At 40.7% G+C, this 17,402-nt stretch overlaps 1 protein-coding gene across 1 annotated transcript; it reads right to left on the reverse strand.

Moving 5' to 3' along the window:
- Nucleotides 1–7,715: 7,715 nt before the first annotated feature.
- Nucleotides 7,716–16,147, reverse strand: LOC106910586 (putative transcription factor ovo-like protein 3). Its single transcript, XM_014977262.2, has 4 exons — nucleotides 15,901–16,147; nucleotides 15,580–15,797; nucleotides 9,461–9,650; nucleotides 7,716–8,199 (listed from the first exon to the last, which is right to left on the reverse strand). Exons 1-4 carry the CDS (start codon nucleotides 15,998–16,000, stop codon nucleotides 7,877–7,879), a joined length of 831 nt encoding a protein of 276 aa, XP_014832748.1. The 5' UTR covers nucleotides 16,001–16,147; the 3' UTR covers nucleotides 7,716–7,876.
- Nucleotides 16,148–17,402: the final 1,255 nt, after the last annotated feature.

Raw genomic sequence — 17,402 nt, forward strand, 5'->3', positions numbered from 1 at the left:
ATGCGAATAGCTCTATGATCAGTAAGAGGGGTGGCAAGTATGTTAACAGCGATATTGTCTTTATTAATACATTTGGAAATAAGCCAAAAATCTATCCGGGATTGTCTGGAACCTATTTTATTGCTCCATGTAAAGATTTTGTTATCTGGGAATTTTTCTCTCCATATATCAACAACATTAATATCAACATTAAATTGCGTTTACGCAATCAATATGCGTTCTTGTCTGTACTTGTGTTCTCGCGTCCTCGTGAAACGTCATCGACAGCGGCCCAAGTACTGTTCCAATTCAAAGTACACATCCCATAGACATAATATAAGCATAGACGCCTCATGGACCTCTCCGGCGCAGGAAATACGGCGGCCATCTTGGAGCGGTATACCCTCCTACTTTGCTCAATCAAAACAGCAGAAGATGCCTCAGCACTGAGGGATATTGTTGTTCGGATCTATGGATTATTGATGCGAGGGCTCCACAGACAACATTTCACAAGTAAGATGGACATATTATTGTGTATATATGGTGTGATTAGAATATTACTTTACTGTATTTATGTCTACCGGCGAGATACCAGCTAATATTAGCTACAGTGCTTGGTGTAATACGGGTTCAGCCCCGCTATGAAGGCTAACTGAGATTCTGTAAATCTAAAAAATATAATTATTCTCTAACATTGACTTAGATTATCTGACACAAGGGCCTATATTAGAAATGAAACAATATAACGCATATTATAAAACTTATGTGTTATAACATTCACCGGAAAAGTTTACACAGGTGGTAAAGACTATTATTTATATTCTTTCACTGTCAAAAGTAAGATACATCCTAAATCTTCCGTTTTTGTTTTGAAAGTTTCCTAAAGACACGATGTGAGGAAGAAGAGGGAGAAATCTATAAAGAGAGACGGATTCACTGCAGCACGGATGAATCTCACATCGGATTTTGAACTCGTCGGCTGAAAAACATACATACACACACACACACACACACACACACATATATAAAAAAAAAATTCCCCTCTCACCCTCCGTGGGTGGTCTCTTTCATCCTCTGAGCTCGGGTCCTCTACCAGAGGCCTGGGAGCTTGAGGGTTCTGCGCAGTATCTTGGCTGTGCCTAGAACTGCAGATTTCTGGACTGAGATGTCTGATGTTGTTCCTGGGATCTGTTTGAGCCACTGCTCCAGTTTGGGGGTGACTGCCCCGAGGGCCCCGATGACCACAGGCACCACTGTGGTCTTCACCTTCCAGGCCTTCTCCAGTTCCTCTCTGAGGCCCTGGTATTTCTCCAGTTTCTCATGCTCCTTTTTCCTGATGTTGTGGTCACTTGGTATTGCTACATCCACCACAACGGCTTTCCTCTGTTCTTTATCCACCACCACAATGTCCGGTTGGTTCGACATTACCATCTTGTCTGTCTGGATCTGGAAGTCCCACAGGATCTTAGCTCGGTCATTCTCCACCACCTTTGGGGGTGTCCCCCATTTTGACCTCGGGGCTTCCAGTCCATATTCTGCACAGATGTTCCTGTACACTATGCCCGCCACTTGGTTATGTCGTTCCATGTACGCTTTCCCTGCCAGCATCTTGCACCCTGCTGTTATGTGCTGGACTGTCTCAGAGGCCTCCTTGCACAACCTACACCTTGGGTCTTGTCTGGTGTGGTAGATCTGAGCTTCTATTGCTCTGGTGTTTAGGGCCTGTTCTTGGGCGGCCAGGATGAGGGCCTCCGTGCTGTCCTTGAGTCCAGCTTTCTCCAGCCATTGGTAGGATTTCCTGATATCAGCCACTTCAGTTATTTGTCGGTGGTACATCCCATGTAGGGGCTTGTCTTCCCATGATGGTTCCTCCAGCACCTCGTCCTCTGTTCCCCATTGCCTGAGACATTCGCTGAGCATATCGTCCGTTGAGGCTTTGTCCTTGATGTATTTATGGATCTTAGATGTTTCATCCTGGACAGTGGCTCTCACACTCACTAGTCCTCTGCCTCCTTCCTTACGGCTCGTGTACAGTCTCAGGGTGCTGGATTTGGGGTGGAACCCTCCATGCATGGTTAGTAGCTTCCGAGTCTTAACATCCGTGGCCTTCATCTCTTCCATTGACCAGCTAATTATTCCGGCAGGGTATCTGATTACTGGTAATTACTGGTACTGGTATATATATATATATATATAAAAAATAAAAAAAAATTCCCTTCTCACCCTCCGTGGGTGGTCTCTTTCATCCTCTGAGCTCGGGTCCTCTACCAGAGGCCTGGGAGCTTGAGGGTTCTGCGCAGTATCTTGGCTGTGCCTAGAACTGCAGATTTCTGGACTGAGATGTCTGATGTTGTTCCTGGGATCTGTTTGAGCCACTGCTCCAGTTTGGGGGTGACTGCCCCGAGGGCCCCGATGACCACAGGCACCACTGTGGTCTTCACCTTCCAGGCCTTCTCCAGTTCCTCTCTGAGGCCCTGGTATTTCTCCAGTTTCTCATGCTCCTTTTTCCTGATGTTGTGGTCACTTGGTATTGCTACATCCACCACAACGGCTTTCCTCTGTTCTTTATCCACCACCACAATGTCCGGTTGGTTCGACATTACCATCTTGTCTGTCTGGATCTGGAAGTCCCACACAGGATCTTAGCTCGGTCATTCTCCACCACCTTTGGGGGTGTCCCCCATTTTGACCTCGGGGCTTCCAGTCCATATTCTGCACAGATGTTCCTGTACACTATGCCCGCCACTTGGTTATGTCGTTCCATGTACGCTTTCCCTGCCAGCATCTTGCACCCTGCTGTTATGTGCTGGACTGTCTCAGAGGCCTCCTTGCACAACCTACACCTTGGGTCTTGTCTGGTGTGGTAGATCTGAGCTTCTATTGCTCTGGTGTTTAGGGCCTGTTCCTGGGCGGCCAGGATGAGGGCCTCCGTGCTGTCCTTGAGTCCAGCTTTCTCCAGCCATTGGTAGGATTTCCTGATATCAGCCACTTCAGTTATTTGTCGGTGGTACATCCCATGTAGGGGCTTGTCTTCCCATGATGGTTCCTCCAGCACCTCGTCCTCTGTTCCCCATTGCCTGAGACATTCGCTGAGCACATCGTCCGTTGAGGCTTTGTCCTTGATGTATTTATGGATCTTGGATGTTTCATCCTGGACAGTGGCTCTCACACTCACTAGTCCTCTGCCTCCTTCCTTACGGCTCGTGTACAGTCTCAGGGTGCTGGATTTGGGGTGGAACCCTCCATGCATGGTTAGTAGCTTCCGAGTCTTAACATCCGTGGCCTTCATCTCTTCCATTGGCCAGCTAATTATTCCGGCAGGGTATCTGATTACTGGTAAGGCATAGCTGTTTATTGCACGGATCTTGTTCTTGCCATTGAGCTGGCTTCTCAGGACTTGCCTTATTCGTTGGAGGTATTTGGCTGTGGCTCCTTTCCTTGTGACCTCATCGAGGTTGCCATTTGCTTGTGGTATTCCCAGGTACTTGTAGCTGTGCTCTATGTCTGCTATCGTTCCCTCTGGGAGTGAGACCCCTTCTGTGCGGACGACCTTCCCTCTCTTTGTAACCATCCGGCCACACTTCTCTAGTCCGAATGACATCCCAATGTCAGTGCTGTAGATCCTGGTGGTGTGGATCAGTGAGTCGATGTCTCGCTCGCTCTTGGCGTACAGCTTGATGTCATCCATGTAGAGGAGGTGACTGATTGTGGTCCCATTCTTAAGTCGGTATCCGTAGCCAGTCTTGTTGATGATTTGGCTGAGGGGGTTCAGGCCTATGCAGAACAGCAGTGGGGACAGAGCATCTCCTTGGTATATGCCACATTTGATGGACACTTGTGCAAGCGGTTTGCAGTTGGCTTCAAGGGTGGTTTTCCACAGCCCCATCGAGTTTGCAATGAAGGCTCTTAGAGTCCTATTGATGTTGTACATCTCTAAGCATTCAATGATCCAGGTGTGTGGCATTGAGTCATAGGCTTTCTTGTAATCAATCCAAGCGGTGCACAGGTTGGTGTGTCGGGTTTTGCAGTCTCGGGCGACTGTGTGGTCTACAAGGAGTTGGTGTTTGGCTCCTCTACTATTTATGCCGATGCCCTTCTGTGCCGTGCTCATGTATTTATCCATGTGCCTGCTTATCTTAGCCGCTATGATGCCTGACATGAGCTTCCATGTTGTAGAGAGACAGGTTATTGGCCGATAGTTGGATGGGACTGAACCCTTTGAGGGATCCTTCTGGATCAGGATTGTGCGCCCTTCAGTTAACCATTCAGGGTGAGTCCCATTCTGTAGCAGCTGGTTCAGTTGAGCTGCCAGTCGCTCATGGAGGGCAGTGAGTTTCTTTAGCCAGTAGGCATGGATCATGTCAGGCCCTGGTGCTGTCCAGTTTTTCATACCCGAGACTCTTTCTTGCACATCTGCCACAGTGATGGTTACCGGGGCTTGTTCAGGGAGGTTGCTGTGGTCCTCTCGTAGAGAGGTTAGCCACTGTGCCTTGCTGTTGTGGGACGCCTCCCTTTCCCATATGCCTTTCCAGTATTGTTCAGTCTCCAGCCTTGGTGGGTCTGCTCTGTTGTTAGTACCCTGCCATTGAGAGTACACTTTAGCTGGTTGGGTGGAGAAGAGCCGGTTGATCCTCCTGGCTTCATTCTCTCTTGTGTATCTCTTTAGGCGGCTGGCCAAGGCTTGGAGCCTTTGTTTGGCAGTTTCGAGTGCTTCAGGTATGGGCATCTGGCTGTACTTCTTGGGTACTGATCTTTTCATTGCACCCCTTAGGAGCTCTGACAGCTGGCTCACTTCCCTCCTTGTTATCTTGATCTTAGCCTCTAACCGTCTTTTCCATGATGGATATTGGGTCTCATGGTTGCTCTTATAGCCGAGCATTTCAAGGATCACTGATGCTGAGTTGTATATCAGCTCATTGGTTTCTGTTATGGTGTTGGTAGGGATTGTTCTCAATGCTGCATTCACATCTTCAATGAGACTTTCTGATGGTACTTCACTCAGCCGTTGTAATTGGCGTCGGGGTTGCCTGGTGTTCATTCGGGCCACGATTCTCTCTCTCAGGTCAGTTGCTGTCTCGTTCAGCTTTGATAGTTCGTTCATTACTGGGGCTGCATACCCAGTCTCGGGGTGGGGAGTAGTTAACTCCCCCCTGACCTTACCTTTGGGCTCCTCCCTTATGCCGTAGCATTTGTGTTGTACCTCGTCAATCTCAAGTTGTGATAGCAGTTGCCGTTTGCGGATGTTGGAGCACTGAGCTACTAGTTGTTTGGCAGTCATTGTAGACTGTGGGTGTCGAAGTAACCATTCCACCCTCAGTCTTTGCATGTAACCCCTCTGACTAGGGTTACTTGAGTAGTAGCATTCCTACATATATATATATATATATATATATATATATATATATATATATATATATATATATATATATATATATAATTCAATATTAGTCATTATTTATTTGTACCATTATTAATTTTTATTTATTAGTGTTTGTATAGTTATATAAAATATGTATTGATATTACTAAATAATTTATTAAATAAATTATGAACGTCTGTGTGCTTTGTAATATGCTCTTCATACATCGATATCAGAATATTCCATTCCTATTCTATTGTTATAGCCACTAAGCATATTTAAATATGATGAACTATGTATTAAAAACATACTTAAAAAATACAATTGTTTATAAATGTTGCTTTGATAGATGTTTGAATATGGTTTACAGTAACAAAAAAGTGTGTTATGATCGATTAAATCCGCTGATACGTCATTGTGCCTGCTAAACACATAAGGCTGAGTGGAGTGGAGTACCGCTCCAAGATGGCCGCCCTAAATCTCGTCAGCGACAATAGGCGAGAGCGGTCCATGAGGCGTCTATCCTTATATTATGTCTATGACACATCCAAGCAAGAACGCTCAAAGTACCCGGATGTGTTCTTGCTCCGCCCATTTTATCGAGGACGCATCAATGCATCCTTCTGCGGACTTGAGGCAGCAAGATATCCCACAATGCAATGCGCCACCAGCAGCGGTAAATATAGAAGGTCAGTACAGAAATGTATTGCATTTTTACCACCATTAATTGCCATGAAAACTCATTTAAATTTCTTTTTAGGCGAGAAAGTAGACCTTATAGCTTCGTCTATCCATTCAGTTCATCCAGAATATTCTTACTTTAATAATTGCTACGGAGTTTTTCGGAGTAGCATAGCTCCGCTAACAGACCGGAGGAGCTGCCAGTTTAACTTTTATAGATTTTAATAGATTTAAAAGATTAAAACAAACTCTGAATTAAATAGATTAACAGTATCAATTTGAACTTAAATAGAACTATAACCTAGGTTTAAATAAATAGTATCCTTTAGTACCTAAGAATAGGTTTAAATTTCAGAGAAGGGAATAAATAAATTATTCTGAAAGAAACAGGGAAACTATTTTGTATTGAATTTTGTGTCGTTGTATGTCAACTGTTTGTAAAATTGTTGTTTATTTTCTTTTCTACAAAAATAATAAGCCAGCAGTTTAAACTTATTTTCTGGTCTGTGGTCATTGATACACTTGCACTTCTCCCTACTCCCGTAGCCGAACCTAGCACTGGTCCTGTTATGAGTCTAGTACTGTAATCACAGGACTAGGACAGTGGGTGTGGGGTCAAAAAAAATTTGAAGTTACGGTTTATAGTATGGTGCGCTCATAGTCTGGAAAATACGGTAATTGGTCTTAAAAGATTTTTTGAAAACGGATTAATTATCTGAAAATAATGCCATCTTTGAGTGTCTTTGCTATAGTAGTGACTAGCGGCGTAATCATGTAATTTTATTATCACTAAACGGCAGTAGGTACAGAGCATTTTATATTAAAACAAGAGAATTAGTGATGCATGAATTTAACTACATTCATGCATCACACACGACAGTACTGTGGCACTGTTCAGGTGTATTTTTGAAGTGGACATATTAAGTGCAATTTGAAATAAATGTAAAATATGATAAAAATAAATGTTTATGTTTATTTGATTCCCATTCAAGACACTTTGATAAGAATGACTATATATGTAATATAGGCGGCTACAGAGTATCTTTGTTTACATTATTGGTTGGTGGTGTGCCTCGTGATTTTTTTCAATTAAAACAATGTACCTTGGCTCAAAAAAGGTTGAAAACACTGTCCTAAATTATGGTAGAATTCTACTAATATCAAATTACTAATATCACTTCAGGTGATATTTAACATAAAGTTCTGAGAACTTTAATAACTTTAACTTCATCAATAATATGAACTGTGTAAAGCTAAAGTTTTAACAATAAGTAATGAAAACAAATTTTAGCATCATAAGTCAAATAATTTTTCCATAAATTTAATAACAGTAAATAATTTGCAGAACATCAGTAAAGGACAACTAGCACACCAATGTTGTTACAAATGTATTTGTTTGTTACCAATCTAAGACATAAAACATATGTATTAATTGTATTATTTATTCCACACCACTAATCTATACCTTACCTTAGTATATCAATAGTTGTCTAGTACTTCATTGACTTTGCTCCTGATTTTTTACTTTAATGTTTAGACTATCAAGCAGGAGAAGACAAGGTTCAGTTTATCCTCAAATACCTTAGAACTATTTGTTCAAGAAAGAAAAGAGTTATAATTGAGTAAAATAATTGGTATTTGTAGGACATCTATTTTTCAATTCTTGACAGAAAATGTTGACTCAAAGCATAGCATGATTGTTGACACCAAAGATTGTTTAATATTAGGGGAAAATAGATGCTGCACAATGAAACATTTAATCCAATCCAGTATTTCATAATGAATGACAGTGAAATACCTTGAAATAAATGCAGCTTACATATTGGTTTTCACATGACTCAAGAAGTACAATGAACTCTACATGTAGTATGTTTGGGCTGAGTACAAGAGATAAGGGTTGAGTTTAGAATTTGCTGATGAAAGTGAGCTGTTCTCATGGGCGTGTCGGCGATAGTAGCGACGGAGTGCAGGACTGGTTGGATGATGTTGCCTCACATGAAGGAAGTACTCATCAGGCCGGCTTGAGGTATAGCCACAGTCCTCACATACAAAGATCTTTGAGCGTCTCTGTCGGTAGGCATAGTGCTGGTGAACACCGTGAATCTTTCTCATATGGGACTCCAGAGAGCAACGTTGTGTGAAAGCTTTCTCACACAGCTCACATTTGTAGGGACGGATACCTGCAGGAGGGAGAAAAATAAAGAATAAAACATAGTAGTACTGTCACCTGTGGTTGTTGTTTAATCTTTTCTCAACCAGTTACCTTTTGGCAGCAAGTTAGGTCATAAAATATTTGTCCTCCTGAATCTGAGGTTTATCAATGCACACTGTGGACTATAGAAGATACTACAATGATTCCTGGAAACATTACCATCAATGAATGGATTCCATATCACAGAGGACTAAAGTATCTAATTCAGGAAAAAAAAAGCTGTAATAATTTCAAAAAGTTCTTGACCTTGATATTCAAATGTAGTTTGTGCATAACTTTTTCTCAAAATTAACTTGTGAATTTCCCCAAAAAAAGGTCAGATAGACATATTGCAGCAAAAATCTATAATAGAGTTCCAATAATGTGATTAATCTTGGCAACCACAGGGGGAAAAAAAAGTTGCATCTTGGTTAACTTAGAACAGTATCCAGATTTAGCAAATTCCAGGCTTGCAACTTTTCCTCCATCCCCTGGCCAGCACACCTGAATTCGCTCAAAACCTCTCCCTCAGCTGGCTGGTTGTGGTCTTTATATGCCTTCCTCATTTCCTGGTTGGCAGATGTATAAGAACTTTGTGTCTAGTGTGAAATCAGCAGCAATACGACCGGCCTTCCTTTGCAATCTGCTAACATTTACCAAATTCAGGCCTGGGAGCTGACACCCATAGTCAGCTGGGCAATTTTGGAGCTGCTATATCACACAGTCATACTGAGAAAGATACTGAGAAAGACGATGTTCTCAATCACAGCTCTGTTAAAGTTTCTGAGCAGCTGAGGGTAGAGTTCAGCACTTTCCTGAAGAAGAAGAGTCTTTGTTGGTCCTTCTTCTCCAGAAAAGACATGTGTGACCAAGACAGGTCAGAGGTCATGTGGATGTCAAGAATTTGATGTTACACACAAACTCCCCCCTTTGATGAGGAGAGGTGAGCAAAGTCTGAAGTTAAAAAAACTAAAACTGCATTGAGCAAGGATTAAATTATCAGCATCTGTTCAAGATTCATCCCTTTCACTTCATCACAAAAAGGAAAATTGATCAGTATAACAAATGTTACAAAATCTGGATGTTTTAATATAATGACTTTTTTCTTTAGTTGGTCTTCTATTCCATCGTTATTTGAAGCTGTGAACTCCAGATGGTGAACCATATGTTCTATTACTTTCCTAAGCATTTTCTCATTCTCTGTGAAGAGAATATAAATTATTTTTATATAAGCAATTGAAATCTCTAACCTGTGTGTGTTCGCATGTGCCTCTTGAGGTCAAAGGTGTCATTGAATCCTTTGCCACAGAATCGACAGGGGTGTCTCTTTACAAGACTGTGGCATTTGAGGTGGCGTGTCAACATGCGCTGCAGGGGAAAGATTTTGTGGCACAGTGAGCACCCAAAATCACCTGAAACAGGCGTACTGCGAGGGCGGGCCTGCAAGAGAAACACTAATTTAAGAAAGTTGATTACAGAATTTTACAGGATTCATTTCCTGTTATTATGAAGAATTGGAACTACATTCCATTTACTGTACAGCAGTGTTGTGGTACTCGAAGTTGGTCTTGGTCTTAAGACCGGTCTTAAGACCATTTTGTGATGGTCTCGGTCTCGTCTCGGACTCGACCGCATTTGGTCTCGGTCTTGTCTCGGTCTCGGGCGCTGAGGACTCGGCATTTTATTTCAAGATCAGTCAAGACCGCAACTGTGAAAATATCACTAAACGTACAGTATACTGTCCAGTTTAACATCTTTGTTTTCAGTGGATGCAAAAACGCACTGATTAAAATCCAAGCAACTACGTGTTTCTGTTACTCCCCCCTCTCCTCCCCACCTTTCACTCGCGCGTGGCGCTCCAGGACATGCGCAGTGGTTTCCTCTCAGCGGCAGAAAATGTTTGTCTAATCGTCAGTAATATAATAGCGCTGCATAAATAGTAAGAAATCCGATGGCCACAGCTAACTCAGCAGCGCTTCGCTTTCACAGACGGTGGGGACAACGTCTAACTTTTTTCGTCACTTAGAAAAGTAGCTCAAAGAAGGTAAGATCCGTTAACGTGATGTTATCAAAGCTAGCTGTACAGAGACACATAAGCATTGTGATGAAAAATTTTATCACTCACTGTGCTGAATTATTGTGCGGAGATGTTGTCGCATATATGGGATAACGCTGTGTCCAAAAGTCTGCAATATAGTGAGGTGACATTCAGAAACAGTCGATTCTTCTCCACGGCTCTTTACTTATTAGATAGGACTGGAGTGTCACTCACTGAGAGCCGTTGTTCTATCAGATAGCCATACGCTGTCAGGATAGCATACATGCATTAAGCATTAAGAAATCCGACCATCAGATGAGTTGTCAGTTCACCATACGCAGCAAGTTATGATGAACATAAGTCATTAAATTGTTTTCAATGATAACTATATAGATATACATGTGTTGTCATGGTTTCAAAGTGTATTTAAAGCAGGGTCTGGCTGCAGCTGGAGTCAGCTACAACACACGCTCGTGTAAAACTCACTTAACCGCTAAGTCAGGATGCCATACAACTGTTAATAAAGTGTATGACGATCTACGTCATGATTCTATGTTGTTGATTAAATGAAATCTTATGGTAATGACGTGTCTGACAGATATAGCCGGTGTTCTGTCACATAGCCATACGCTGTCAGGACAGCATACATGCAGTGAGTACCATGCCAGAGCATGCGCATTAAGAAGTCCGACCGTCAGTGGAGTTGTCAGTATACGCAACAAGTTATGACGAAAATAAGTCATTAAATTGTTTATAATATGACATAATATGATAACTAGATAGATATACATGCGTTGTCGTGGTTTCAAAGTGTGTTTAAAGCAGGTCTGGCTGCAGCTGGATGCCATACAACTGTTAATAACCAAGTGTATGATGATCTACGTCATGATTCTATGTTGCTGATTAAATAAAATCATATGGTAATGACAGCGTATGCATATCTGAGCTAAGCGTACGACTATCTGACAACGTATGCTGATCTGACAGAACACCATGAGTTTGTGCTAAGCGTATGATGACCTGACCTGACAGAACACCCGTTCTTTGTTCTTGTAATGCTCTGTGTACACTGCATCATTATTTTATTTTATTATGTACGTTAATATTTAAATTAACAAATAACTAAAACACAAGAACGAAAGAGAACGCAGAGCATGCACATTGCTCTTTGATTATTTTTGTTCAAAGTGGCAGCTGTAATGTCTGCCATGGTGTCTGACTACCTGGCTTCATGTACTGGGATAGAGAGTGAGAACAGTCACGGTGAGCGCCTTCTGTTTGGTTACTTCTTGCTTGTTGCTCCTTGGTCAGTGTTCATGGTTGAGCGTTATTTACCATCAGGGCATTGCCTCAATTGCTATGTTTAATGGTGCAACAGTGGTGGTTTCTTATATGAGCAATATGGGCAAATGCCCAGGGCGTTATGTTTTTAGGGATGGCACGAGACCATCACACTTTTTAGCACATAAATTGAATATTTAATATTGGTAAAATGCACTAGGACTACCAGGATTTTGAAAAATTTCTATCTCTACCAAGAGGGGCCAAATTGGGTATCTTCCTAGAACTACCGAGAGAGGGCCAAACTGGGTTATTAGCATCCAAATGTGGCCAAACTGACGACTCTCAAGGGTCTAATTAGCATCCCTGTAGATGTGACCATAGCCTGAGGGACCAGCAGGGGGAGGGAGAGCCAAACTCACCGGACCAGTTTTTGCTCCAATTCACGCTTATTGTAAATATATGTACCGCAAATGTGCAGTTGTGCAAAATTGCGCTGATTAGTGCAGAACAATGATTTAACTTTTATTGTAGAGTGAGATGGCATGAGGCAGGAAAGATTTCCTGTATCTGTCCCTACCACAGCAGAGTTCAGCTTTGCCCCCCCTCTTGTGGTGCGTCAGTAATGGCCTTATTTACACAACAAAAGCGCCTCTTCACACCCTCTCTTGGAGTGCCAACGTGGCCCCTCTCTGGTAGCTCTAGGGCAGGGGTCCCCAAACTTTTTCCTGCGAGGGCCACATAGCTGTTACTTTCTCTGGTCGGGGGCCGGTCTTAGTTTTTGGAGAAAGAAACCTTAGAAAATTCTTGTCGACGGAGGCGGGGAGGGGGAGGAGAAGGAGGAGGAGGGCTGTTCTGTCTTTGAAACTTTCGAGCACGGGGGGGGGGGGGGGGGTGCGCGACGACACATTCGCGCTTTTACATAGATTGTTACCCAGAATGCAAATGGAAAAAACCGCGAGTGAAACGGTGACTGGGACTGATTAGTATATATTCCATTGAGGGAAAGTTAGTTTCACATCTGCTCAAGCCCCCTGGTGGTTGAAGAAAAATCCACATATAAACCGGAAAATACAATATATGAAAAAAAAACACTGAATGCTCTCTGGTATGAGGAGGCGGGCCGGATCCGGCATTGTTCTGGGGGCCGGACCAAATGACGTGGCGGGCCGGATCCGGCCCGCGGGCCGTAGTTTGGTAATATGGATCTTTCAGATTATTTTGAGAAGCAATTTCGATCATATTTTACATTTTATTGTGTCATGTAGCGCGGGCCGCTGGTCTTGGTCTTGACTTGGTCTCTGACCCCAAAAGTCTTGGTCTTGTCTCAGTCTCGATACACTCTGGTCTTGGTCTTGTCTTGGTCTCGGGTTAGGTGGTCTTGAACACAACACTGCTGTACAGTAATTGCAAGGGTCTCTGTTCTCTGAGCGATTCACTGGCGGAGCAGATTTATTCCTAAAAGATGGATTTATAAAAGATAGGTTTATAGTTGATTTATTTAGAAAGAACACGTGTTCAAGGCTGTATGAGGCCTTGAGCAAAGTTTGACTTGGGGGCCCTTCTTGCTGCTAAAAACATCAACATCTTTATCAGCTTCTTTGTTAGACTTAGTGAAATCTGGGAGAGGGGCAGTAGTTTAGTTGGCCAACCTAAAAAGCAATAAGTTATAATTGCAGTTTACTAATTTGTATTTGTGAACAGAGCTCAAACTCACAGATTAAAGTCTTAGCATCAGATTGTCAATGTCATAACAAAATAATCTAACTATGAATATTGTTCTTTGAACTTTTACAAAGTAAACTTGCCAGCTCCTTAAAATCTTGCCTTAAATGTTCAAGTATGTAAAATCTATTAGTTTATGTATGCTGAAATCATTCAATCAAATTTAGCAGCATTGATATTCTCAATAAACAAATGTTACATTTATATATCTGTGACCTGTGTTAAAATATTATCATTTATGGGTCCCTAAAGCCCTGGGGGGCCTCATGGAGCCGCTGACTTAATTTGGATTTAACAGAAGTGCAAATAATTTATATTCATTTTAATTGTAATTTTTTATTTGTCAATCAATCAATCAATCAATCAATACTTTATTTTGGTAAATTGTCCACATTAAACACATGACACAAACAAAACAACAATAAACAAACACATAATTTACCAAAAAAGGAATAGACTGAAGCCAAGCTTAGTCTTGCCTCCCCTATTTTATACAACAACCTACCAAGATATTTTCACAATGCATATATAAATCTATTTTACAGTGTAAGTTATCATTTTACATTTTAGAGCTCTTTTGAAGTTCACCAAGAAAGGACATAACTTAAAATCATCATTCTATTCATTCCACAGTTTCACAGCAATAACTGAAACACATCTTGATTTTACCTGGCTCTTCTCTTTTGCACATTGAAATATAAACAAATCGCAAATTATATTTATTGTCTCTTAACTTAAATTATTTCTGAATACCAGAAGGAAGACTTTTGTTCAATGCTTTATACATTATTTCCAGTATTTTTATATAAACGATACCTTCAAATTTTAATATATTACTTTGAAAGAAGAGTTTATCAGTTGGTTTATGGTATCCCCCCTTATTAATAAGCCTTATGCTTTTTTTTTGCAACTTAACTAATACATCAATGTTTGTTTTACTTGCATTTCCCCAGATTTCTGAGCAATAAGACAAATAAGGCATAACCAAAGAGGAATATATAATATGCAGGCCTTGAATATGTGTTGTTTTTAAGACTCTATAATTGTGGGTTTAAATAGCATCTCACTGGCAATATAATTACTGAGTAATATTTTTACATTTCCTGTCAACATAACATTTTTAATACAAAACCCCGGTGGACCGCCTCAATGCCCCGACCACTGGGCTTAGCAAGTTTTCTGGGGGAAACCCTGCAATGTTTTAGTAACCTGACAAATGTGAATTTAGTCAAGTTACAACTGTAAACATTATTGTAAATGTTTTATCTATGCTAATTTTGTGATAGGCCAAAATACTTTGATCTCCCCTGTATTTCTGGCTGCATGACATGGCTGAATTATGAAATTCTGCCACAGTCTTAAGTCTTTTGCAGCCTCTCCCAACCTTCTCTGAGCATTACCTTGTATTTGTCTCTGTTTAGCATGATGTTAAACAGCTGTGGAGTTGTAACAATTTTGTTTTATCTGGATGGGACATTCTCTGGGAAAGTCATTAAGCTTCTAAATAAATAGGAGCTTGGTATGTAAATGCCAGTGGTTTTTAATTACTAGTAAAGTCACTGTTTCGTCAACTTTTTTCTGGCCATGTTAATTTTGTGCTGTAAACTAAAAAACCTTAGTAGATGCAACATGTTGGTTTTCAGTGTTTTCTTCTTCCGAGTTGCATTTAATTAAATCTAAAAAGTGCTGTAGTGCTGCTGGCTTCTACATAGTGTTAAAAATTATACACTGTCCTAATGAATTGGATCTTTTTCTTACACACTTCCAAGTTTTGTAAAAATAAAAAACGAAACTCCTAACACTCAAAGCCAAACCTTAAACTCAGTTGTGCCTCCATGTTGGTTTTGCATGTAAATGAGCATTCTCCAGCTTGCTGGCATGACCCTGTTTTCCTCTGACCATCTCATATGTAAATAACAGCACAGGCTTTTTAATTTACATGAAGTTTGATCAGTTAATGTGATCAAAGCTAGTTTTTTTTTGTACAAAGCATCACATTGAACTTCAATGTGATTTAGTTGATGTGACCGAGCTTGTAAATGAATCTGAGACATTTCAATTGAATTTTGATAATTTGATAAATGTGGTAGTTTGTCCTTAACTACAAGAGTGCTAATTTGGAGATTAGTTCCTTTGTCACATTTAAATTTGACTTGGATGTCAAAAAACCTTTGTGATATATTCAGATTTCTTTCCCTCTTAATGTGCATTCATGTTTTTCCAATAAGAAAAAGTTTTTATTCAATTTGTTGCTAGTTAGGACAACATTCTTAACACAGTGAGGGTAAAAAAAAAAGTTGGTTTAAACAATAAAACTGACAATACCTTTGCTCTGTTGACGGAAGCTAATGTGGCTGGAAAACCGAAAGGCCCCATTTTTGACCAGCTTCTTTCTGATCCTTGGTCCCCTGATCCTGTGGAAGATACTGGGACTCTAACTTCCACTGTTGTCCCACGTCCTACAATCTGTTCTAAGTGATTCCCTGTGCGGGGCTGTTGGATGTCATGATTGAATATTATCCTCTCCATAGTATTTTCTGTCACTGAAAAATAAGATTTAAGAAAGCATTTGTTTAGAATTAAACAGCTGAGCCAAGTTAAATCCATACTGCAATAAAATCAGAACAAAAAATATATGCATCTTACGTATAGTATTGTCCTCTTTCCATTGATGCAGTTCTGGTTCTTTCCATTGCCATGCACCGCAGGCACTGCGCTTTTTCTTCACAAGAAAAGATCTTGGCATTTCTTGCTTTAGTTTGTTTTTAAAATGTACACTTTGATGTTGAAAACTGAAACGGCTGATGAGATCTGTTACTCACTAACATATATATCCCCCTTCACAACTACAGTTTTATTCCTAGACAATCTGCAAGTGAAACATCCCAGTAAAATCACAGGAAAAATTTGCATTCTCTCCGGACAGAGTGGTGGAGAGAGAATGACAGTGGTGGGTGTGGGAGGCTGTGGCAGGAGACTTTCTGTGTAGACAGTCATACACCTGTGATGACTGTGCATATCCTCCATTTTAACCGGTCCTCCATTGGATTTGCATGTCAGGTACTGAGTATCCGGGGAGCTTCTCATTCAAGTAGCTTTTGACATGCAAATTGAAGTTCTGGACTAAGCCCTGGTCTCAGAGGAAGGGCACGGTCTAAGTAACAGGAGCAAACAGTGAAGCCACAATCTTAACTGACAGGTAAATCGATTTTTCTCATGATAAATGTCTAGTGAATATTCCTCCACAATATGTATTGTAAGTGGCTAACAGAGGAGTTGGACCTTTTTTACAATCATCATTTGATCACTTGAGGTGACTCATGAAAGGGTCTGACAGTAATTTAGATCAGTGTTTTTCAACCTTTTTTGAGCTAAGGTATATTGTTTTAATTGAAAAAATCACGAGGCACACCACCAAACAAAAATGTAAACAAAGATACTCTGTAGCCGCCTATATTACATATATAGTGGTTCTTATCAAAGTGTATTGAATAGGAATCAAATAAATACAAAAATTTATTTTTATCATATTTTACATTTCTTATTTCAAATTGCACTTAACATGTCCACTTCAAAAATACACCAGAACAGTGCCACAACACTGTCGTGTGTGATGCATGAATGTAGTAACATTCATGCATATTTGCAGATAATTAAATCGTTTTCAAAAAAATCTTTTAAGACCAATTATAGTATTTTCCGGACTATGAGCGCACCATACTAAACCGTACTTTCAAATTTTTTGTAAATACTCTTCATATTCATATGAGAATTCTAAATGGACTGAGTTTACCACTCAAAGAGCTTTAGGCTAGAGCCACATTCACATAGTCAACTCACAAGCACACACATTCGTACAGCGAGACTGAGATCGATGGCCAACTTGGGGCTTCACTGCCTTGCCCAGGAGAACATCGACATGTGGAAGGAGAAAGCTGATTTTTTTTTTTTAGATTGTAAGACTTTTCCTTTTTCTGGTTTCTAGCTGTAATAACTTAAGCTGTGTGCTGACTCTAGATTGTTCCTCTATAAGTCCAAAGATAATTAAGGTTGCAAGCAGCCTCATAATCAAACATCAAAAAAGCAGAGTCCAAATAACGCAAAATGTTACTAAGAGTTAGGGAGTATAAATGTCTGAATCAATCCAT

The sequence above is a fragment of the Poecilia mexicana genome, unplaced genomic scaffold (assembly GCF_051168715.1).
Source record: "Poecilia mexicana isolate PSO_F unplaced genomic scaffold, ASM5116871v1 scaffold_14, whole genome shotgun sequence".
In the NCBI taxonomy this organism is placed as follows: domain Eukaryota; kingdom Metazoa; phylum Chordata; class Actinopteri; order Cyprinodontiformes; family Poeciliidae; genus Poecilia; species Poecilia mexicana.